The 24,329-nt window shown below is 40.5% G+C and overlaps 1 protein-coding gene across 1 annotated transcript in view; it reads left to right on the top strand.

Annotated features, from left to right (window-relative positions):
- LOC148117609 (kinetochore protein NDC80 homolog) overlaps positions 1-10,531 on the top strand; it is a 46,654-nt gene extending 36,123 nt beyond the window's left edge. The window contains 3 exon segments of the mRNA XM_087902233.1: positions 7,002-7,126; positions 8,249-8,351; positions 10,523-10,531. Coding sequence (XP_087758359.1) covers positions 7,002-7,126; positions 8,249-8,351; positions 10,523-10,531 — 237 coding nt within the window.
- Positions 10,532-24,329: the final 13,798 nt, after the last annotated feature.

The following is a 24,329-nucleotide window of genomic DNA, read 5'->3' as shown; positions in this document are numbered from 1 at the left end:
TTTTATCCATATGTGCTACAGCAGCTCTAAGGGCCTGGGACAGGGTTCAAGACTCAGGTCAGAGAGTAGAATCGTATGTCAGGGTCAAACAGGGTCAGAGAGAACCCTTTAGTGACTTTTTGCAATGACTAACTAAGGCTGTACAAATAGGGATACCTGATCCAGAAGCAAGAAATATAGTAATTGAGTCTTTGGCATATGAGAATGCCAATGTAGAATGCAAAAGGATCCTGGGGCCTTTAAAGCTCAGATCAGCGCCTTTGGATGAATGGGTTTTACATACAATGAATGTTGATACATTTGATTATGGCGATGAAACATGGGTACAAGAAGCAATTTCTAAAGGTAAAAGGAGACATCAGATTACAAAATGCTTTCATTGTGGCAAAATGGGACACATGAAAAGGGACTGCAGACAATGGAAGTCCAGGAATAATGCCTCTTCTAGGAATAACAGGAATAGGAGGACTCAGCCTTCAGGTTTATGTAGGAGATGTGGAAAGGGCAGGCATTGGACGAATGAGTGTAGGTCAACAAGAGATAAACAGGGCAACCCATTGCCATCGGGAAACTCAATTAGGGGGCCTCACACAGGCCCCCATGGCAAATGTGGTCCAGTCATTTCCGATCACTGCAGAGAACATGCCTCTTCAGGGAAATTAGAATGCCCCATGCCTGCTGTTAAAAGCAATAACGGCCTGAAGGATGAGTTAAATGTGGTGAATGAATCAAGAAATCTAAGAGGACAAAGTAAACGAATATTCTGGCAGACTTCTATAAATGAACAAAGACCACAGCTAAGAGTGTGTGTAAATGGCAAACTTATTACTGGCTTACTGGACACAGGTGCAGATGTAAGTATCATTACTCCAGAGTCTTGGCATCCGCATTGGCCTCTTCAGGAAATAGATATTCAGTTCTTAGGAATTGGAACCCTATCTCGAGTAAGACAAAGCACGAGATGGGTCAATTGTATAGGTCCAGACGGACAAATAGGAAAACTAAGGCCATATGTAGCAAATATTGCAGTGAATTTATGGGGCCGTGACCTATTGCAGCAATGGAATACCCAAATTAACATTCCTGCTGCTTCCAGAGCCTATATTTCTGAGGACAATATTACAAGATATTGCAGATGGCAGAAACCAGCCATTAGAGCTATACAAGAACACAACACAATTGATGGCCCTTCAGAGGTACCAACAGCCATGCCTCTACAATGGTTGACTAAGAAACCAATATGGACTAAACAGTGGCCTTTAGCTGAGGAAAAGTTACAGGCTTTAGAACAGCTGGTATAAGAGCAATTAGATGCTGGACATATAGAAGAATCTATCAGCCCTTGGAACTCTCCTGTGTTTGTTGTTAAGAAAAAATCTGGTAAATGGAGAATGGTGACAGATCTTAGAGCTATCAACAAGGTTATTCAACCTATGGGCCCTCTGCAATCTGGAATTCCTCTGCCCTCCCTGTTACCAAAGGGATGGCCTCTTATAGTTATTGATCTGAAAGATTGTTTCTTCACTATACCATTACAAGAAAAAGATAGAGAAAAGTTTGCCTTCACAGTGCCTACCTATAATAACTCTCAGCCTGCAAGGAGGTACCAGTGGACCGTCCTCCCACAGGGAATGTTGAACTCTCCCACCCTGTGCCAATATTTTGTAAGTCAACCATTGAAAATTATACGCAAAGAATTCCCTAAGTCCATAATATACCACTATATGGATGATATCCTGATATCTGATCAAAACAAAGATACCTTAGAAAGGCTGTTTGAAGAAGTAAAACTAGTATTACCTAAATGGGGATTGCAAATTGCTCCTGAAAAAATTCAGAGAGGAGATTCTGTTAATTATTTAGGTTATAAAATAGGCTTACAAAGAATTAAGACTCAAAAGGCACAAATCAGGAGAGACCAGTTACGAACTCTTAATGACTTTCAAAGATTATTAGGAGACATTTCCAGTCTACGACCAGCTGTTGGGATAACACCTGATCTAATAATTCATTTAAACAAAACCTTAGATGGTGACAAAGATTTGAATAGTCCCAGAGAGTTAACAGCTGAAGCAGAAAAGGAACTGATGATGGTTGAGGAAAAATTACAGGAGGCACATGTAGATAGGGTGGATCCAAATCTTAGTTGCATTCTAGTTATATTGCCTTCCAGAATTTCTCCTACAGGAATTTTAATGCAGAGGGAAGATACTATTTTAGAATGGATCTTTTTACCACACAAACCAAGTAAAAAATTAAAAACTTATGTGGAAAAGGTCTCTGAATTGATTATAAAAGGAAAATTGAGACTTCGTCAATTAGCAGGTATAGACCCAGCAAAAATTATAGTGCCTTTCACTGCTGATGAGATAAAAAAGTTGTGGGAAGACAATGAACCATGGCAAAGAGCTTGTGCTAATTTTTTGGGAGAAATCAATAACAATTACCCAAAAAGCAAGAGACTTAACTTTATAAAGAGAACTTCTTGGATCCTCCCTCGAATTGTCCGTGATGCTCCAATAACCGGAGCCCATACATTTTATACCGATGCTAATAAATCAGGGAAAGCAGGTTACAAATCAGAAGAATTGAGTAAAGTGGAACAAAGTCCTTATGATTCTGTCCAGAAGGCAGAATTATACGCTATCCTTATGGTGCTTAGGGATTTTAAAGAACCTCTTAATATAATTACTGACTCACAATATGCAGAAAGAGTTATCTTGCATATTGAAACTGCTGAATTTATACCTGATTATACGGAACTGACCTCATTGTTTATCCAGGTACAAGACATGATCAGGAACAGGCTCTGCCCTATGTATATAACGCATATCCGATCCCATACAGGTCTGCCAGGTCCTCTAGCACAAGGTAATGCAGATATTGATCAATTATTGATTGGTAGTGTGCTGGAGGCATCTGAATTTCATAAAAAACATCATGTCAATAGCAAAGGCTTGAAAAAAGAGTTTTCTATTACATGGCAACAAGCTAAGGAGATTGTAAAGAAATGCCCTACTTGCTCTTTTTATAACCAAACACCATTGCCTGCAGGGACTAATCCAAAGGATATTAAAAGGAATGAAATTTGGCAGATGGATGTGTTTCACTTTCTAGAATTTGGCAAATTAAAATATGTACATCACACCATTGACACTTATTCAGGCTTTCAGTGGGCAACTGCTTTAAGCTCAGAAAAAGCTGACTCAGTAATCACACATTTATTAGAAGTTATGGCCATTATGGGTATACCTGCACAAATAAAAACAGATAATGGTCCAGCTTATGTATCTAGGAAAATGAAACGATTTTTTTGCTTATTATAATATTAAGCATGTTACAGGTATACCATACAATCCTACAGGTCAAGCAGTTATAGAAAGATCAAATCGTACTATAAAGGATATGCTAAACAAACAGAAAGGGACGAAAGATAACCCCAGAAATAGATTGCATAATGCTTTATTAACCTTGAATTTTCTTAATGCTAATGAGAAAGGAACAACAGCAGCAGAGAGGCATTGGATAATGGAAAAAACTTCTGAACTAAACCAACCTGTTTATTTCAAAGACGTGCTGACCTCTCAATGGAGGCCAGGAGATGTGCTACGTTGGGGAAAGGGTTTTGCTCTTGTTTCCACAGGAGAAGAAAAATTGTGGATACCATCAAAATTAATAAAGGTTCGATTTGAAGAGGAGAAACCTCTTGGAAAGACGATATGACAGCTCATCCACAATGATGATATTCATACAATTGGTAAGAAAAACATATAGAATGGGGGCAGGGTTCTGTTCTTATCTCCACAGGAAAACACTGATTTTTGAAAAGTTCAAGGGACCCTGGATATCTGAATACTGACAGATGGAAAATAATGGCCCAATAAGGACTATCAAGAAAACTAAATAGGGGGCCGGGCGGTGGTGGCGCACGCCTTTAATCCCAGCACTCGGGAGGCAGAGGCAGGCGGATCTCTGTGAGTTCGAGGCCAGCCTGGTCTACAAGAGTTAGTTCCAGGACAGGCACCAAAAACTACAGAGAAACCCTGTCTCAAAAAATCAAAAAAAAAAAAAAGAAAACTAAATAGGTTCTGTAAGTAAAATATACTAAATCATATTTCTAAATTTATAGAGCTGGTTTTAGAGTTGGACTCTGGCTTAGTCCCTCTCTAATTCCAAGCCTTTTGTTAAAAGAAAAACCCAGAGTTTCTGTCTCATGTCAAGAGCCATGATATGGGACAGAAAGGAATATGAGTTTAGAAAACATCTTTACTTTTCTTCATACCTATCATACCTTTCATTAAATATATCTATCATGTCTTTTATTGAATATATGTATGTCTGTATATGTCTATATGATTAATATATTATATATTATTATAATCATATAATAAATGATATTAATATATGATTAATATATATGATTAATGTTTAAGTTTTCCACAATGAACAATAAGTTTTTCCTGCAGTGACATTTGAAGTTTCCAGGAAGAAGATGGGGCCCCATAACAACAATTCCACCTGGTTGATATGACATCATGATACTGATAGCACTACTACAAGACCTGTTTTGGGTACCAGCTGCACAAGACGATTCCAACGTGGTTAGCTGAAATGATGCACATCTTGTACAACATTCTGACCAGTCCTCCACAAAATACTCAGAGACTATTTGCAATTTTAAAAGACATTGATCTTGAAATTTAACCATCATTTTGCTTTCACAGGATCCCCCAGAAAGAACGTCGCCCCCATGACAGCTGGAAGTAATTCTAGAGAACGACGTCCCCTCTCCCAGTAAAGTTTGTCCTCGGGTTTAGGGACATCATTTAGGGGTTGGTTATAATTAGTATAAGGTTGAGGGTTGGGGGAGGAATTTTATAAGTGCAGGAATCTTTAAAAAAAAAAAGAGGGATAATTGGATTATGGGATAATAGCTTTGTACTTGTGAGTTATTGTTTTTAGACAAATATATTAGTATTGATTCTTATATATTGATACAAAGTTAAATTATGTTGACTATTTTATGCATGCATGCTTCTACCTCTGTTTAAAACATTTTTATGTATTGATATATATATATTATATTGATATATGTATATTTTACCATATTGCTTTGTACACTTCTACCTCTGATTAAGATACTTATATATTGTTTATGTATTGATATATATATTTACCATATTGCAATGTATACTTGCACAGTGTTTATATTTGGAGGTCATATTGTCCCCATTTATTGCACAGTTGTTTACTATTTCAGTCTTTAAATTAGATAGATATTGAGAATAATATAGATCAGTAGTCATCTAAGTTTGTCATTTATAATTAGACTAATCAGGTTCTTTAGATACATAGAGATTATATTCAGTATAGATAGATAATCTTCAACCTCTTCAAAGAGCTGTAGAAAATGGCCTTTAATCTAACTCAGAGTTCTGTGGTAGGGAGACACAATCGCTCCTGGCAACACTGATCTATTCCTGAGAGAATGTTGAGCACCAAAGACACTCCACCTGGAGCCTTTCTTCTTGGTAGAACTGGCCTTTGGGTAAAGAAATGCCCATACCTCAACTACTGACAGAGTTACAGAGTATCCGTAAATGGATAAAACAGGACTGTCATATCCTGCCAAGACAGGATAAGATAGTTTTGAAAAGTTCCTTGCCTTTGAAAATGGTATGTCAGTTACGTTAGGCCTTAGCCAAAGTTGGTTGCTTCAACGCTGCAAACGTGATTTTGGGTGTTTGCCCAGGAAGCCAGTTGTCTCTGTGATTTGTTACATGTTCTGGAAGTTTGATTGCACTTCCTAATTACTTAGGTAACATTATTTCCCTTCTCAGATCTTTGATGGGATTAAAGATTATATAAACGTAGTTACTTTCCTTTTATGACGTGGCCAAGTTATTTCTTATACAAGACTTAAGCTAGTTAGAATAGGATATTTGTATTTATTGTATATAATTGTGTAGGTTTGTACTTACTGTATATAATTTCGTAGTAGGCTTAGAACTCTCTTACTTAGACAAAAGGGGGAGGTGTTGTGGGAGTAACTTCCGCTGCTGCCTCAACCAATAATCGCTGAAGCAGGAGCCCAAAAATGCAGCGGGGAGCGACTTCCGCTCCGTCAGCCAATAGCTGCTGAAATACCAGCCCACTGGGGCGTGGTATATTTCTCTTTTAAAAAGAAAAGCAGATCCGGATCAGGCTCTCTTGGTTCTGGCTCTTGGTTCCGGTGCTTGGTTCCGGCTCCTGCTCCTATCTCCTGCTCCCGGCTCCTGCTCCAGCGACTAGGCTCCCTTCCTGACGGTTTATGGTGTATGTAAGTTTTACCCCCCAAAATAAATAACCCCTTAAAACATAACTGGTGTGGGATTGATTTGCCGATAGGAAGGTGAGTATCCAAACAGACTGGATCCCAAAAATCCAGTATATGCAGAGGAAACAAGTCCCAGTGTCATTGTCAATGGCTTTTCAGAAAGACTCCGGGCCAGTCACATTCAGAAAATCTGATTGGATCACGTGCTCGTTCAGTCCCAGTCCAACTGGCCTTGGTGAACTCTCATTAGATCAGTCCCCTTGTATCAGTGGGTGTTCGCACCCCTTGCGGTCCTGAGTTCCTTTTTTATGTTCTTCCTCTTCTGCTCCTCATTTGGACCATGGGGGGCTCAGTCCAGTGCTCCAGTGTGGGTCTCCGTCTGTATCGCCATCCATCGTCGGATGAAGGTTCCTCTGGTCTTGCCTTCTTTGCTCACATTTTCTTTCCTTCTGCTTCTCGTTTGGACCTAGGGAGTTAAGTTCAGTGTTCCAATGTGGGTCTCTGTCTCCATCTCCATCCATCGCCAGATGAAGGTTCTATGGTGATAAGCAAAATATTCATCAGTATGGTTATAGGCCAAGTCCGGTTTAGGCACCCTCTCCTCTGTCCAGATGATTAACTTACTTTACTTAACTCTGCTTTTAGCAAAAGGAATATGAATGAAAAAATGATTTTTGTCCTATAGGAGGCTGAGGAACAAGATGAGAAGTGTGCCAGGGAGCTGGAATCCCTGGAGAAACACAAGCACCTACTGGAGAGTGCTGTGAACGAGGGCCTCAGCGAAGCCATGGATGAGGCTGTCCAGCGGGAGTAAGTTCACCTGGCCAAGATCTGATTCTTTATACTTTGTAAAACTGCTTCCTGTTTTTTTATCTTTAATTCCTATTATGAAACTATTTGGGGTGCAAAGAATGATATTTTAAGGATTTAAGACAAAAAATTAAGATACCTTATGACACTATTAGAGTAATTGTCCAGCTAGATTATTAAATAGCTTTTAATGCCTGGAAATGAATCCATTTTTTGTTTGTTTGTTTGGTTTGGGTTTTTTTGTTATTTTTCTGCTTGTTTTTGGTTTTTGGCTTTTTTGTTTTATGGGTTTTTTTGTTCTTTTTTCAGTTTTTCAAGACAGGGTTTCTTTGTGTAGATTGGAGACTGTCCTAGTCTGTAGACCAGACTGGCCTTGACTCACAGAGATATGATTGCCTCTGCCTCCCAAGTTCTGGTATTAAAGATGTGAGGCACCACCAAGCAGCCATTGTTTTGTTTTTGAGATAGAGTATTTTTTTATATATAGCCCCTGCTTTCTGGAACACATTATGTAGTTCAGATTGCCTGACTTTGCTGGGACTAAAGGCATGCTCCACCACATCTGGCTGTAGACATTTTAAATAATTCAGAAATGCATAAGTAATGCAATAAATATGGAACTCTTCAACTTAAGAAGACCTACAAGCCAGCCAGGCATTGTAGCCTAGCGCTTGGGTGAAGAGGTGGAAGGTTTGTCTGAAATGGAACGGAGGGTCACAGCATCAGGGTAGCTGACCACATCGAGTGAACAGAAGCAGCTGGTAGAGATCTGAGCTGTGTGCTTACATAATGGCATTTGGATGGACTCTACCAGGCATGGTTTTCTTGGGAGTGGGGGTGGACAGGGTTTCTCTGTAACTTTGAAGCCTGTCCTGGAACTCCACTCTATAGGCCAGCCTCAAACTCACAGATATGTGCCCATCTCTGCCTGTTGAGAGCTGGGATTAAAGGCGTGTGCCACCATGTATGGCCAGGCATGGTTTTCTTTATTCACCAAATATTTCTCAGGGAAAATAATAACATATATGAATGCAAAATTTACATTTTTCTCAGGTTACTACACTGTCCTAATTTATTCATTTATTTTCTAGATATTAAGTGTTTTTTACTTTAATTCTGTAGATACCAACTGGTTCTACAAAGCACAGCTGAAGAAAGGAGAACAATGAGATGTAACTTACAGCACCTTTTAGACATGGTTGCTACACATGTAGGATCTTTGGAAGTAAGTGTGAAGCTCTCTCTGAATTCTAGCTGCTTTGTTTCTATAGGAACTGAATAACAAATTTTCCTTTTTCTATATTTATTTATAAAACACTATCTTTTAACATTTTACATACCAATCCCAGTTCCCACTGCCTCTTCTCCTTCTGCTCCCTCCAACATCCTCCCACCCTATCCCCCCTCCACTCTTCAGAGAATATAAGGCTTTCCATGGGAAGTCAACAAAGTCTAGCACATTGCTTTGAGGCAGGACCACTGCTCTTCCCACCACCTAGGCTGAGCAAAGTATCCCTACAAAGAGAATGGGTTCTAGAAAGCCAGTGCAAGCAGTAGAGATGAATTTTGCTCTCATTGCCAGTCGCCCCACAGTCTGCCCCAGTCATACAACTGCCACCCACATTCAGTGGGCCTACCTCCCCATGCTGTTAGACTGGTGTCTTTTATCTTAGGACCAGGGCATATTTATTTGTCTGGCTCTGATTCTAGGTGCAGTTTGTGTTTCTTTGACACTAGTTTCAGAGGTAGAGCACGTGTCTTTAGTCTTGGGTTCAGGTATAAAGATGTTTCTTTCCCTGGTCCAGGTCTCCAATCCAAGGTGGTGTGTTTCCCTCACTGACTCTGGGTTCAGAGTCAGGGTGCTCAGTGATTGGTTGGTTTCCTATTCCAGTTTTCCCTTTTACCCTACATGCCCCTTTTTATTTGTAAATAAATAACAGGGGGTTTAGAAAGGGGATGATTTTTTTCCCATGAGACTACTTCCTCCTGAATTGGGGAATTGAAGTTCTTGGGACAATCTTGATCTTCATCCCCAGGATATAACTGGATGCACAGGCCTCTGGTTCTGTAGCTATAGACTGGTAATCCTGCAATAGTAACTTGTTCAAAATCTGGTTAGAAATCCTTTGGATTTGTTGTTGAAGAAATTTAGACAAGAGGTTTGTGAGAGAGGGCATAATTAGTAGAACTAAGAGAAATAAGGAAAAAGGGGTTAAGGAGGGTAATATCCAGTTCCATATCTGACCATTAGTGATCCACTGGCTAGGTTTTGAAGATCCATTTGAAACTGTTGGGTCTTATCCTTCACTACATCAGATTGATTGATTTAGAAATAACATTCTTCTCCAAGAAAGAGACACAGACCAACTCTCTCTGCTGAGATGAGTAAATTCACTCCTCTCCAATTTTATAGTACTAAGGAGGCTAGTGAGTCCATTTGTCCATGAAGACTAAGGATAGTCTGGGCTACCTGTAGGAAATTCAGGTGGATACTGAGGAAAGCAATGGTAAATGGCTAGGGAAGCAGTCAGTCCTACTGTTCCAGTGGTTGCAGCTGCAGTTATGCCCAGGACTGCTAGAAAGGGTACCATTTGCTTTGCTCATTTGCCATGCCATGCCATGCAGCTATAAACTTGGCGATGGGAATTGACAAGCATTCTTCACCAGGAACCACCTCTAATTCAGGGAAGGGGAACACTATGGCACAAGTCCCAGACCACCTAGCTGGTAAGCAGAGTATCACAGAGAATAGAAGCATTATGAATGTTTGGACATAGGGGCTGGGTGGTAGTACAAGGGTAATGGTATTATTGCAGGTTTCAGAATCCATGATATCCACAAAGTGTGTTCCTGAGGAATTAAAGCAGTTTGTACTGCCAAAGAAAGGACTATGAGAAAGATAAGGGGTGGTAGTGAGTGACATTTGGCTTGGAGGAATTAACAAGTCATAACGTGAGAGAATCTAATAGGACAATGGGTGAGGCCACAAAGGGTGGGTGAGAGCTTGACCCTGGAGGGACACACAACCAGCATTCCTCAAAGAGGTCACACTGAGTGTTATTCAGCAGCTGATACGCAGTAGTCAGGGTTTGAAATGAGATGGTGTGACAGGGAGCAGGGGTCCAATAAAGGTGATTATTAAGGACGTAAGAACCTTTGAAGAGTTTTGGACCACTTCTTCTACTGTGTCTATACCTAGGAGTTGAGAGAGTGGAATGTGTACTCTGTATTTAGAGCGTTCCTGATGGGTGGCTGCATTAAATACTATCATAGAGATTCCCAAGGACTCTCATTTCCCATCTGGGGTGTCATGGATTCTTAATCAAGATGTAAAAGTTTCCCCATTCTTCATAACTAGCAGAGTGTTTTTCTAAATGTGCATCATGTCTTTTACAGGACCAATAAGGACAGCCTCCATAGGTTTCTGGCCAGCGTTGACGTAATCTTTAGTCTGATTATAAAGGAAGCAAGCACAGGGGACATGTGTTCTATCAATTGACTTTGGTGTTATAGGGATAAATATCACTTTTTGATAGCCTGCTGGTGCGCAGTCTTCAGACCCTACCACCTGAGTGATCTAGCTGAACTGCTGAGTATGTTTGCTGAACCGCAAATCTCCACATGTCGAGATAGGGAGTGTATGAGGAGATTGATTGAGAAGAGTTGGGGCATAATCCAATAGGGCTGGGCTTGAGTCTTGACAGATGTGGATGTGTGAGGCCTCATTTTTCTAAGACCGGAGGGAGGCTGTTCAGTTTTGGTATCTTCTAAAGTTTAAGAGGGCAAAGTCTTGCTGGGGGTCAAAAGATTGTTTTGAGCTGATGGTGTAAAAGGTTTCAAATGGGAAAGATTAATCCAGTGAGGGAACTCCTTAAGCTTAGCAGCAGTTGGAGTAGTAAGGATTACCCTGAATAGACTTCTCCATTTTGGAGCAAGAGGATGGGAATTTTGTCCTGGAGGAGAGAGGAGAATTAAATCCCCAGTGTTAATTGGAGAGGAAAGGGGATCTGTGAGGGGTTGAGGCAAATGATGATTGGTGAAATTCCAAATAAGAGTATGAAGATAGTGCAATGGGGTAAGGGGTTCTCGGAAAGGAGGGATCGCTTGGATGTAAGACCAGGAGGCATAATCGGCCCTCCATACATGAGTTCAAAAGGGGAGGTAAAAAGGAATTTCTTTGGAAGAATTCTTAATTGCAGGAGAGCTAATGATAGGACTTTCATCCACTCAGTATGGAGCTCTTGAGAGAGTCTGATAAGAATATTTTTGAGGAAATGATCGAATTGTTCAACTTTTCCTGAAGATTGGGGATGGTAGGGGATGTGAAAACAACATGGGCTGTTAAGGGCCCTGGCTTTGAGGCTTGTGAAGTAAATTCAGGGTCATTATATGATTGAAGGGATGTAGGGACTCCAAAATGTGGAATGATTCCCTGAAAAGGAGACTAGAGACTGTCTGTGATCCTTTATTATGGTAGGGAAGGCTTCTACCCATCCTGAGAGTGTGTCTACTGGAACTTGTAGTATCTGAAAGGTCTCACTGTGGGCATGTGTGTGACATTGAGCTGCCAGTCTGATCCAGGGAGGAATCCCTTGCCTGGTGGTTGGGAAAAGGGGGACTCTGATGCCCAAAGGTGTGATTAGAGGTTTGGCAAATTTTACATGGAGCTGTGATAGTCTTTAGAAAGGGCAGATCCTCAGAGGTGAGCTGTAAATAAGTTCTGATAGTGAGGCAAAGCCTGGCTATTGGCATGAAAGATCTGGTGTAAACAGGACAAGATCTGTTGAGTACCTGGGGATGATAATGAGGAGATTGGTTGTAAGAGGAGAGAGTCTTATAGTGTGTGAGATGGATCCAGATTTCCCAGAGCTGCAGCTCCAGCTGCCTCATCAGCTCAGTTAGTTTCCATGGAAATAATGGAATTGTTTAATGTGATCAACAGTGCACAATTCTTACAGCTGTGGAAGATGGGAAGGCCCTAATAGGGCTATAATTTGGTCTGAATTAGTTAATTTCCTCCTTTTGTTGTTAAAAGCCCAGTTCACTCCAGATAGCTACATGTGACAAGAGAATATGAAAGCATACTTGGGGTCTGTATATATATTTAAGGATTGTCCCTTTGGAAATTGGCAGGCACAGGTTAGAGCTATTAATTCAATCTGCTGATCTGTGTTGTGGTCTGGAAGGGCCCACGCTTCAACCGCTCTGGTTGAAACAATAACATATCCTGGTTTACGTACTCCTTCATATAGGAGGGAGCTGCCATCGGTATACCATGTATAGATTGAGTATATATGTATGGGATAAGGTTGTAACTCTTCTAGGGTCTCACTTTATGATTGTAATATGGAGTCTTTCAGAATTGGTGGAGGAGAAGATTTGAAATCTTAAAAGGTGGACATGGTTAAAAAGTTAGTATTGTATCTTGTGCCAAGGCTACCTGAAGGGAGAGAACTTGGGATGGAAGTAGTGTTTTGAAGTCCCTTGTATGTTAGAATATGTGACAGGTGGTGAGGAGAAAGAGCAGTAATTGGTGACCTAAAGGTTAACTTCTTTGATTCGCACATAAGCAGTTCAGCTGCAGCCAGAGCTCACAGCCAGGTACCCAGCCTTGCATAGTCTGGTCGATTTTTTTTGACAAGTATGCAATGGGTGCAAAGGATGGATTCAGATGGTGACCCAAGATCCCTTTTCAGTAACACAGAGAGAGAAAGGGTGAGTTAAATCTGGAAGGTTTAGGGCTGGAGCTTGGAGAAGTGCAGGTTGAAGCTCATGAAATGACTTGGTATGGGCTAGAAGAGGTTCGTGTGAGGGGCCAAGGGCTCCTTTACTTGGGGGCTGGGCAAGAAGAGAGAAGGAAGGAATCCAGGAGTGAAGGAAGCCTGCCATACTTAGGAAAGATAGGATTTCATCCTTTGTGTTAGGGACTGTGAGTGACTAGATTGTTTTCTATCTAGGGTAATGGCCTTATGAGTTGGAGTGATGGCTAATCCCAGATGAGTAACCAGAGAAGTAGATAACTGAACCTTAGAGAGGCTGGACAGAAAGTTCAAAAGGACCAAGGCATCTGCCTGGCTAATATGCAGGGATGGAATACAAAGGAGACGTTATCTGCATACTGTATAAGTTTAGATTTAGGGGGTGACAGAGAGTGAGTCAGAGGCTGGAGCTCAGCCAAATAAATGTGGGCTCTCCTGGAATCCCTGGGATAGGACGGTTCAAGTGAGCTGGGTAGAGACACGAGTGTCTGGGTCAGTACAAGTAAAGGCAATGATATTTTGTGACTGGGGGTCTAGAGGAATAGAAAAGAAGGCATCTTTGAGGTCAAGGACAGAGAAATGGGAGGTTTTTGAAGGGATAGTGGAGAGGAGAGTATAAGGATTGGGTAGTACATGAAGAAGGGGAACTACTGATGAGTTAAAAAACTGAAGTACTGATCCAAGTGGTGTAGGCTCCACTGATTTTTTGACTTGAGATCAGAGATAAGAGGTGAAGTCCCCCGAGGCTTTGGAGAGAGAATGGATATTTGGTCCCCGTGATATATTTGATTGGACTTTGTAGTTCTATGATGTCGGGGGTAATGTTTGTTTATAGAGGAATTCTGGGTGTCCCATACCTGGGGATCTACTTGTTATTTGTGGCTATTGTTAAAGGTGTTGGTTCTCTGATTTCTTCCCCTGCTGTTTTATCATCTGTGTACAGGAAGGTTCCTGATTCTTTTTTTGAGTTAATCTTGTATCCTGCTACATTGCTGAAAGTGTTTATGAGTTGTAGAAGTTCTTTGGTAGAATTCTTGGGATCACTTATGTAAACTATCATATCATCAGCAAACAGTGAGCGTTTGACTTCTTCTTTTCCATTTTGTATCTTCTTGATCTCCTTTTGGTGTCTTATTCCTCTAGCTATGTCCTCAGGAACTATATTGAATAGATGTGGAGAGAGTGGACAACCTTGTCTTGTTCTCTGATTTCAGTGGAATCACTGGGAGTTTCTCTGCATTTAGTTTGATGTTGGCTGTTGGCTTGCTGTATATTGCCTTAATTATGTTTAGGTATGTTCCTTGTACCCCTACTCTCTCCAAGACCTTTATCATGAAGGGATGTTGTATTTTTTCAAAAGCTTTTTCAGCATCTAATGAGATGATCATGCAGTTTTTATTTTCAGCTAGTTTATATGGTGTTGAATCATTCCTGCATATGTGGAATCATTCCTGCATCTGTGGGATGATGCTGATTTGATCATGGTGGATGATGGTTCTGATGTGTTTTTGGATTCAATGTACCAGTCATTTATTTAGTATTTTTGCATCAATGCTCATGAGTGAGATTGGTCTGTAATTCTCTTTCTTAGTAATGTCTTTCTGTGGTTTGGGTATCAGGTGATATATTAACCTCAAAAAAAAAACTTTGGCAATGTTCCTTCTGTCTCTATTGTGTGGAATAATTTGAGAAGTATTGGTAGTAGTTCTTCTTTGAAAGTCTTGTAGGATTCTGACATTAAACCATCTGGTCCTTCCTGGGCTTTTTTCTGTTGGGAGACTTTTGATGACAGTTAGATTTGGTTTTTTTTTTTTATTGTGTCCCACAATTCCTGAATGTGTTGTGATGAGAATTTGTTGGATTTGCTGTTTTCTTTCGTCAGAGCGTTTAATTTCTCTATGGTGTCCTCAGAGTCTGAGATTCTTTCTTCTATCTCTTGTATTCTGTTGGTTATGCTTGTTTCTGAAGTCTCTGTTCATTTACCTAGATTTTCCATAGCCAGCCAGCCCTTGGTTTGTGATTTCTTCATTGACACCATTTCAGTTTTCAAATCTTGAACTGTTTCCATTACCTGTTTGATTGTTTTTTCTTGGTTTCCCAGAATTTCATTTACGGATTTACTCATTTCTTCAAACTTTTTGGTATATTTCTCTTCCATTTCTTTACTCATTTCCTCAATCTTTTTGTTATACTTATCTTCCATTTCTTTACAGCAGATTTTCACCTCCTGTTTAAGTTCCTCTATTATTATCATAAAGATCCGCTTAGAGTCGATTTCTTCTATTTCTTCTGGAGTAGGGTGTTCAATTCTTCTAGTTTCATGCTCCCTGGATTCTGGAGATGTCATGTTGCCTTTCAGGTTGTTGGAGGAATTCTTGCATTGGCGTCTGCCCATCTCCTTCTCTCTGGATGAAACTCCTCTGCACTTTCTGGATAGAACTCCTCAACACTCTCTGGATAGGACTCCTCAGCACTCTCTGAATAGAGCTCCTCAGCACTGCAGCTGAGATAGCTGGTATTTCCAGGACCCAGGAGACAAAAGGGCGGCAGCAGTGGGGCCAGGGAGGGGTCCCTTGGAACACTGAAGACCCTGCCGCAGAAGCTGAGGGGGGAGGGGCTGTGCTCTCTTCCCAGACAGGCCTCCCAGGCGAGTACTCACTCACCTCTCTGGGTAGAACTCCTCAGCACTGCAACAGGGATAGCTGGTCTTCCCAGGACCCACTATGGGTCTCTTTAATTTGCTTATCTTGTTTTGATTTAATTTTTTTTCTGAAAGTTTATTAAAATACAAAAGTCTCAATTTCCACCCCTCCTCCCAACACCCTCCCACTCTCCCCACTCCCTCCCCTCCTCCCTCTTTATCCCCAAGAGCAGTCAGGGTCTCCCGCACTGTGGGTAGTTCAAGCTCTTCCCCCCTCCATGCAGGTCCAGGAAGGTGAGCATCCAAACAGACTGGATCCCAAAAATCCAGTATATGCAGAGGAAACAAGTCCCAGTGTCATTGTCAATGGCTTTTCAGAAAGACTCCGGGCCAGCCACATTCAGAGAATCCAACCTCAATCAGAGAATCTGGCTGGATTATGTGCTCACTCAGTCCCAGACAACTGGCCTTGGTGAACTCTCATTAGATCAGTCCCCTTGTATCAGTGGGTGATCGCACCCTTCGTGGTCCTGATTTCCTTTTTCATGTTCTTCCTCCTCCTGCTCCTCATTTGGACCTTGGGGGGCTCAGTCCGGTGCTCCAATGTGGGTCTCCGTCTGCATCGCCATCCCTCGCCGGATGAAGGTTCCCTCTGATCTTGCCCTCTCTGCTCACGTTCTCCTTCCTTCTGCTTCTCGCTTGGACCTAGGGAGTCAAGTCCAGTGTTCCAGCGTGGGTCCCTGTCTCTATCTCCATCCATCGCCAGATGAAGGATCTCTCTGGGAAGGGAGTTTGTTGGCTTCCTGGAGGTAGCATTGTTGTTGAATTTTAACTTTAATCCATGGTGATCTGACAAGACACAGGTGGTTACTAATATTTTTTTGTATCTGTGGAAGTTTGCTTTGTTACCAAGTATGTGGTCAATTTTTGAGAAGGTTCCATGAGCTGCAGAGAAGAAGGTATATTCTTTCCTATTTGGGTGGAGTGTTCTATAGATGTCTGTTAAGTCCATTTGATTCAATACCTCCAATAATTCTCTTATTTCTCTGTTAGGTTTCTGTCTGATTGACCTGTCCATTGGTGAGAGAGGTGTGTTGAAGTCTCCTACTATTAGTGTGTGTGGTTTGATGACTGCCTTGAGTTCTAGAAGAGTTTCTTTTACATAAGTGGGTGCCTTTATATTAGGTGCATAGATATTCAGGATTGAGACTTCCTCCTGATGAATTGTTCCTGTTATGAGTATGAAATGTCCATCTCCATCTCTTCTGATTAATTTTAGTTTGAAGTCAATTTTGTTAGATATTAGAATGGCCACACCCACTTTTTTCTTAGGACCCTTTGCTTGGAAAACCTTTTCCCAACCCTTTACTCTGAGTAGGTGTCTGTCTTTGTGGTTGAGGTGTGTTTCTTTTTTTTACTGTATAAATTTATTTTTTGATTTATTATTATTATTATTATTAATTAAAAGTTTCCACCTCTTCCCTGCATCCCTTTTCCTCCCTCCTCCCCCCTCCTTCTTCCCCCCTCCCCTTCCCTCTTTAGTCTTAAGAGCAGTCAGGGTTCCCTGCCACGTGGGAAGTCCAAGGTCCTCCCCCATCCATTCAGGTCTTTAAAGGTGAGCATCCTAACAAACCAGGCTCCCACAAAGTTAGTCCATGCAGTAGAATTAAATCCCAATGCCATTGTCCCTGGCTTCTCAATCAGCCTTCATTGCCAGCCACGTTCGGAGTGTCCGTTTTGATCACATGCTCCATTACTCCCAGTCCAGCTGGCCTTGGTGAACTCCTATTAGATCAGTCCCACCGTCTCAGTGGGTGGACGGACCCCTCGTGATCCTGACTTCCTTGTTCACGTTCTCCCTCCTTCTGCTCTTCATTTGGACCTAGGAAGCTAAGTCCAGTGCTCCAATGTGGGACTCTGTCTCTATCTCCATCCATCGCCAGATGAAGGTTCTATGGTGATATGCAAATCATTCATCACTATGGCTATGGGACAAGGTCAATTCATGCACCCTCTTCTCTGCTGCTCAGGGAACAATCTGGAAATCTCTCCTTGGACCTGGGAACCCCTCTAAAATTAAGTCCCTTGCAAACCCTAAAATGACTCCCTTAGTTGAGATACTTACTTCCCTGCTCCCATATCCATCCTTCCTCCATCCAACCCATCCCATTCCTCCAAACTATCCCAAATCCTCCCCTTCTCCCTTCTCTCTACCCATCTCCCCTTACATTCACCCCACTCCACCCACCCCCGAGCACCCAAGTTTGCCAGGTAATCTTGTCTACTTCCAATATCCAGGAGGATAACTATATGATTTTCTTCAGGTTCACTTTCTTATTTAGATTCTCTAGGATCACGAATTATAGGTTCAAAGACCATTAATTATGGCTAGAATTCACTTATGAGTGAGTACATACCATATTCCTCTTTTTGGGTCTGGGTTACCTCACTCAGTAAAGCGTTTTTTATTTCCATCCATTTGCATGCAAAATTCAATATGTCATTGTTTTTTACTGCTGAGTAAAACTCTAATGTGTATATGTTCCACACCTTTTTTAACCATTCTTCTATTGAGGGGCACCTAGGTTGTTTCCAGGTTCTGGCTATTACAAATAGTGCTGCTATGAACATAGTTGAACAAATGCTTTTGTAGTATGTTAGGGCATCTCTTGGGTATATTCCCAAGAGTGGAATTGCTGGTTCTTGAGGGAGGTTGACTCCCAGTTTCCTGAGAAACCGCCACACTGATTTCCACAGTGGCTGCACAAGTTTGCATTCCCACCAACAATGGATGAGTGTTCCCCTCATTCCACATCCTCTCCAGCATAGGCTATCATTGGTGTTTTGAGTTTGGCTATTCAGGTGTAAGATGATATCTCAAAGTGGTTTTGATTTGCATTTCCCTGATCGCTAAGGAGGTTGAGCATGACCTTAAGTGCATTTTAGCCATTCGAAGTTCATCTGCTGTGAATTCTCTGTTCAGATCAGTACCCCATTTTTTAATTGGGTTAATTAGAGTTTTAGTGTCTAGTTTCTTGAGTTCTTTGTATATTTTGGAGATCAGACCTTTGTCTGTTGAGGGGTTTGTGAAGATCTTCTCCCAGTCAGAAGGTAGCCTTTTTGTCTTACTGACGGTGTCCTTTGCTTTACAGAAGCTTCTCAGTTTCAGTAGGTCCCATTTATTTATTATTTCTCTTATTGTCTGCGCTCCTGGGGTTCTGCTTAGGAAGTGGTCTCCTGTGCCTATGTCTTGTAGACTACTTCCTACTTTCTCTTCTATCAGGTTCAAAGTGGTCGGATTAATGTTGATGTCTTTAATCCATTTGGACCTGAGTTTTGTGCATGGTGCTAGATATGGATCTATTTGCATTCTTCTACAGGTTGACATCCAGTTATGCCAGCACGATTTGTTAAAGATGCTATCCTTCTTCCATTGTATAGCTTTAGCTCCCTTGTCAAAAATCAGGTGTTCATACGTTTGTGGGTTAATACCCGGGTCTTCTATTCGATTCCATAGGTCGACTTCTCTGTTGTTATGCCAATACCAAGCTGTTTTCAATACTGTAGCTCTGTAATAGAGTTTCAAGTCAGGGATGGTAATGCCTCCAGAAGTTCCTTTATTGTATAAGATTGTTTTGGCTATCCTGGGTTTTTTGTTTTTCCATATAAACTTGATTATTGTTCTCTCAAGGTCTGTGAAGAAGTTTGATGGGATTTTGATGGGAATTGCATTGAATCTATAGATTGCTTTTGGTAGAATTGCCATTTTTACTATGTTGATTCTCCCAATCCAAGAGCAGGGGAGGTCTTTCCATTTTCTGGTATCCTCCTCAATTTCTTTCTTCAAGGACTTAAAGTTCTTATCAAATAGGTCTTTCACTTCCTTGGTTAGAGTTACCCCAAGATACTTTATGCTATTTTTGGCTATCATGAAAGGTGATGTTTCTCTGATTTCCCTCTCTGCTTCTTTATCCTTTGTGTATAGGAGGGCTACCGGTTTTTTGGAGTTGATCTTGTATCCTGCCACGTTACTAAAGGTGTTTATCAACTGTAGGAGTTCTTTGGTAGAGTTTTTGGGGTCGCTTATGTACACTATCATATCGTCAGCAAATAATGAAAGTTTAACTCCATCCTTTCCAATTCGTATCCCCTTGATCCCCTTATGTTGTCTTATTGCTATTGCTAGAACTTCAAGCACTATATTGAAGAGGTATGGGGAGAGTGGACAGCCTTGTCGTGTTCCTGATTTTAGTGGAAAGGCTTTGAGTTTCTCTCCATTCAATTTGATGTTAGCTGACGGCTTGCTGTATATTGCTTTTATTATATTTAGGTATGATCCTTGTATCCCCAGTCTCTCCAACACCTTTATCATAAATGGGTATTGAATTTTGTCAAATGCTTTTTCAGCATCGAATGAAATGATCATATGGTTTTTTTTTCAGTTTATTTATATGATGGATTACATTGATAGATTTGCGTATGTTGAACCAGCCCTGCATCTCTGGGATGAAGCCCACTTGATCATAATGGATAATTTTTCTAATGTATTCTTGGATTCGGTTTGCCAGTATTTTATTGAGTATTTTTGCGTCAATGTTCATGAGTGAGATTGGTCTGTAATTCTCTTTCTTGGTCGTGTCTTTGTGTGGTTTTGGTATCAGGGTAACTGTAGCCTCATAAAAAGAGTTTGGCAATGATTCTTCTGTTTCTATATTGTGAAATACATTAAGGAGTATAGGTATTAGCTCTTCCTGGAAGTTCTGGTAGAATTCTGCATTGAAACCATCTGGTCCTGTGCTTTTTTTGGTAGGGAGATTTTTAATAACAGCTTCTAATTCTTCACGACTGACAGGTCTGTTTAGATTGTTCACCTGGTCTTGGTTCAACTTTGGTATATGGTACTTATCTAAAAAAATGTCCATTTCTTGTACATTTTCCAACTTTGTGGCATATAAATTTTCGTAGGAAGATCTAATGATTCTCTGAATTTCTTCTGTGTCTGTGGTTATGTCCTCCTTTTCATGTCTGATCTGATTAATTTGCATGTTCTCTCTACCGTTTGATTAATTTGGATTGTGGCTTGTCGATCTTGTTGATTTTCTCCAAGAACCAGCTTTTTGATTCATTGATTCTTTGGATTGTTGTCTGTGTTTCTATTTTGTTGATTTCAGCCCTCAGTTTGATTATTTCCAGTCTTCTACTCCTCCTGGGTGAATCAGCTTCTTTTTTTTCTAGAGCTTTCAGGTGTGCTGTTAAGTCTCCAATGTGTGCTTTCTCCGTTTTCTTTAGGTGGGCACTTAGTCCTATGAACTTACCTCTTAGCACTGCTTTCATAGTGTCCCATAGGTTTGAGTATGTTGTGTCTTTATTTTCATTAAATTCAAGGAAGACTTTAATTTCTTTCTTTATTTCTTCCTTGACCCAGGGGTGATTCAGTAGTTGACTGTTCAACTTTCATGAATTTGTTGGCTTCCTGGGGGTCGCACTGTTGTTGAATTCTAACTTTAATCCATGGTGGTCTGACAAGACACAGGTGGTTACTAATATTTTTTTTTATCTGTGGAAGTTTGCTTTGTTACCCAGTATGTGGTCAATTTTCGAGAAGGTTCCATGAGCTACAGAGAAGAAGGTATATTCTTTCCTATTTGGGTGGAACGTTCTATAGATGTCTGTTAAGTCCATTTGATTCAATACCTCCAATAATTCTCTTATTTCTCTGTTAGGTTTCTGTCTGATTGACCTGTCCATTGGTGAGAGAGGTGTGTTGAAGTCTCCTACTATTAGTGTGTGTGGTTTGATGACTGCCTTGAGTTCTAGAAGAGTTTCTTTTACATAAGTAGGAGGCTTTATATTAGGGGCGTAGATATTCAGGATTGAGACTTCCTCCTGATGAATTGTTCCTGTTGTGAGTATTAAATGTCCACCTCCATCTCTTCTGATGGATTTTAGTTTGAAGTCAATTTTGTTGGAAATTAGAATGGCCACACCTGCTTGTTTCTTAGGTCCATTTGCTTGAAAAACCTTTTCCCAGCCCTTTACTCTGAGTAGATGTCTGTCTTTGTGGTTGAGGTGTGTTTCTTGTAAACAGTAGAATGTTGGATCCTGTTTTCGTATCCAATCTCTTAGTCTGTGCATTTTTATAGGTGAATTGAGTCCATTAATATTAAGTGATATTAATGACCAGTGGTTGTTGACTCCGGTTATTATTATTTTTTGTTTATTTGTTTAATAGAGTTTGTATGTGTCCCTTTTTTGAGTTAAGCTCGTGAAGGGTCGCTAGATGTCTGAGTTATTGTAGGCAGTGTTGGCAATGTTGGATTCCTTGGGTTGCGGTTTTCCTTCTATTCCTTTCAGTAAGGCTGGGTTTGTGGCTACGAATTGTTTAAATTTGTTCTTATCCTGGAATATTTTGTTTTCTCCATTGATAGTGAACGATAGCTTGGCTGGGTATAGTAGTCTGGGTTTGCATCCATGCTCTCTTAGTTTCTGCAGTACCTCTATCCAGGACCTTCTGGCTTTCATGGTTTCCATAGAGAAGTCCTGTGTAAGTCTGATAGGTTTACCTTTATAAGTTACTTGACCTTTTTCCTTTGCAGCTCTTAATATTCTTTCTTTAATCTGTATGTTTTGTGTTTTGATTATTATATGATGAGGGGATGTTTTATTTTTGATCAAGTCTATTCGGTGTTCTGTATGCATCTTGAACCTTCCTAGGAATATCGTTCTTTAGATTGGGCAAGTTTTCTTCTATAATTTTGTTGAATATATTTTCTGGTCCTTTGATCTGCAGTTCTTCTCCTTCTTCAATCCCTATTATTCTTAGATTTGATTTTTTTATTGTGTCCCAGATTTCTTGAATATTTTGTGATGAGAATTTATTGGATTTACTGTTTTCTTTGATCAGAGCATTTATTTTCTCTATGGTATCTTCAGACTCTGAGATTCGTTCTTCCATCTCTTGTATCCTATTGGTTATGCTTGATTCTGTAGTCTCCGTTTGTTTACCTAGATTTTCCATATCCAGCCGGCCCTCGTTTTGTGTTTTCTTCATTGACTCCATTTCAGTTTTCAATTCTTGAACTGTTTTCATTACCTGTTTGATTGTTTTTTCTTGGTTTCCCAGTGTATCATTCATGGATTTACTCATTTCTTCGAACTTTTTGTTATATTTCTCATCCATTTCTTTACTCATTGCTTCAATCTTTTTGTTGTACTTCTCATCCAGTTCTTTAAGGGAGTTATTCATATCCTGTTTAAGGGACTCTATTGCTTTCATAATGGCATTTTTTTCTGCTTCTTCTGAATTAAGAGGAACAAGACTTTCTATTGTAGGGTCATTGGGATCTGGTGTTTTCATGTTGTTTTTTAGATGGTTGGAGGAGTTCTTTGCCTTGGCGTCTGCCCATCTCTTCCTTCAAATGCTCTCTATTGGATCTTCTGGTACCAGGTCAGGTTCCCTTGTTGGGCAGGGACTTCACTGACAGAAGGCCTACCTTCCCTCAGGCAGTCTTTTGAAACACAGGCACTCCCTCCTGCCGGGTTGCACTCACAGCCCAGGCCCAGCGCGTAAGGGAGTTGCTCTGGGGAGATCTTGTGGCCCCAGAGAGGAGGGGTAAGAGAGGAAGGTGTACCTGGATAAAGGCTGGGACGGGATTCAGGAGAGGTCCGCAGGGAGGTAAGAGGGACCAGTAGTGATTTAAGTTCTGTCTTTCAGTGACCCTTTGTATGCCTATTGACTACAGAGTAAGTTGCTCTGATTCCTATGGTTATCCCCTCTCTGAGTATTGTGAAATGTTTTCTAGAATGCCTAGCTGAAATTAGAATGTGAAGCTTAATAAAGGCAATCTCACATGATTTCTGTTCAAGTTGAGTTTTTAAAATAAATTTTATTTTTGAAAATGTCAAAAAAAGTCACAAAAGATATAAAAAAAAAAGTATAAACGGCCAAAGATATTTGCTCTAAATTCTTGTACCTAAATGTTTAATAGTTTATTCAGGTTAAAAAAAAACTTGCTTGTCTTGTTAAAAAGTCATGTTTATTTCTTAAGAAAATTAAATATGCTTGTTTTGTTTAAAAAATTAGCCTTTGTGGGTTAATATCTGGGTCTTCTATTCGATTCCATAAGTCGACTTCTCTGTTCTTATGCCAATACCAAGCTGTTTTCAATACTGTAGCTCTATAATAGAGTTTGAAGTCAGGGATGGTAATGCCTCCAGAAGTTCTTTTATTGTATAAGATTGTTTTGGCTATCCTGGGTTTTGTGTTTTGCCATATAAACTTGATTATTGTTCTCTCAAGGTCTGTGAAGAAGTTTGATGGGATTTTGATGAGGATTGCATTGAATCTATAGATTGCTTTTGGTAGAATTGCCATTTTTACTATGTTGATTCTCCCAATCCAAGAGCAGGGGAGGTCTTTCCATTTTCTGGTATCCTCCTCAATTTCTTTCTTCAAAGACTTAAAGTTTTTGTCAAATAGGTCTTTCACTTCCTTGGTTAGAGTAACCCCAAGATATTTTATGCTATTTGTGGCTATCATGAAGGGTGATGCTTCTCTGATTTCCCTCTCTGCTTCTTTATCCTTTGTGTATAGGAGGGCCACTGATTTTTTGGAGTTGATCTTGTATCCTGCCACGTTACTAAAGGTGTTTATCAGCTGTAGGAGTTCTTTGGTAGAGTTTTTGGGGTCGCTTATGTACACTATCATATCGTCAGCAAATAACGAAAGTTTAACTCCATCCTTTCCAATTCGAATCCCCGTGATCCCCTTATGTTGTCTTATTGCTATTGCTAGAACTTCAAG

This window comes from Myodes glareolus, chromosome 27, assembly GCF_982192425.1.
Source record: "Myodes glareolus chromosome 27, mMyoGla1.1, whole genome shotgun sequence".
Lineage (NCBI taxonomy): Eukaryota > Metazoa > Chordata > Mammalia > Rodentia > Cricetidae > Myodes > Myodes glareolus.
Note: the sequence above shows the minus strand (reverse complement) of the source record. Positions and strands in the feature narration are given on the sequence as shown.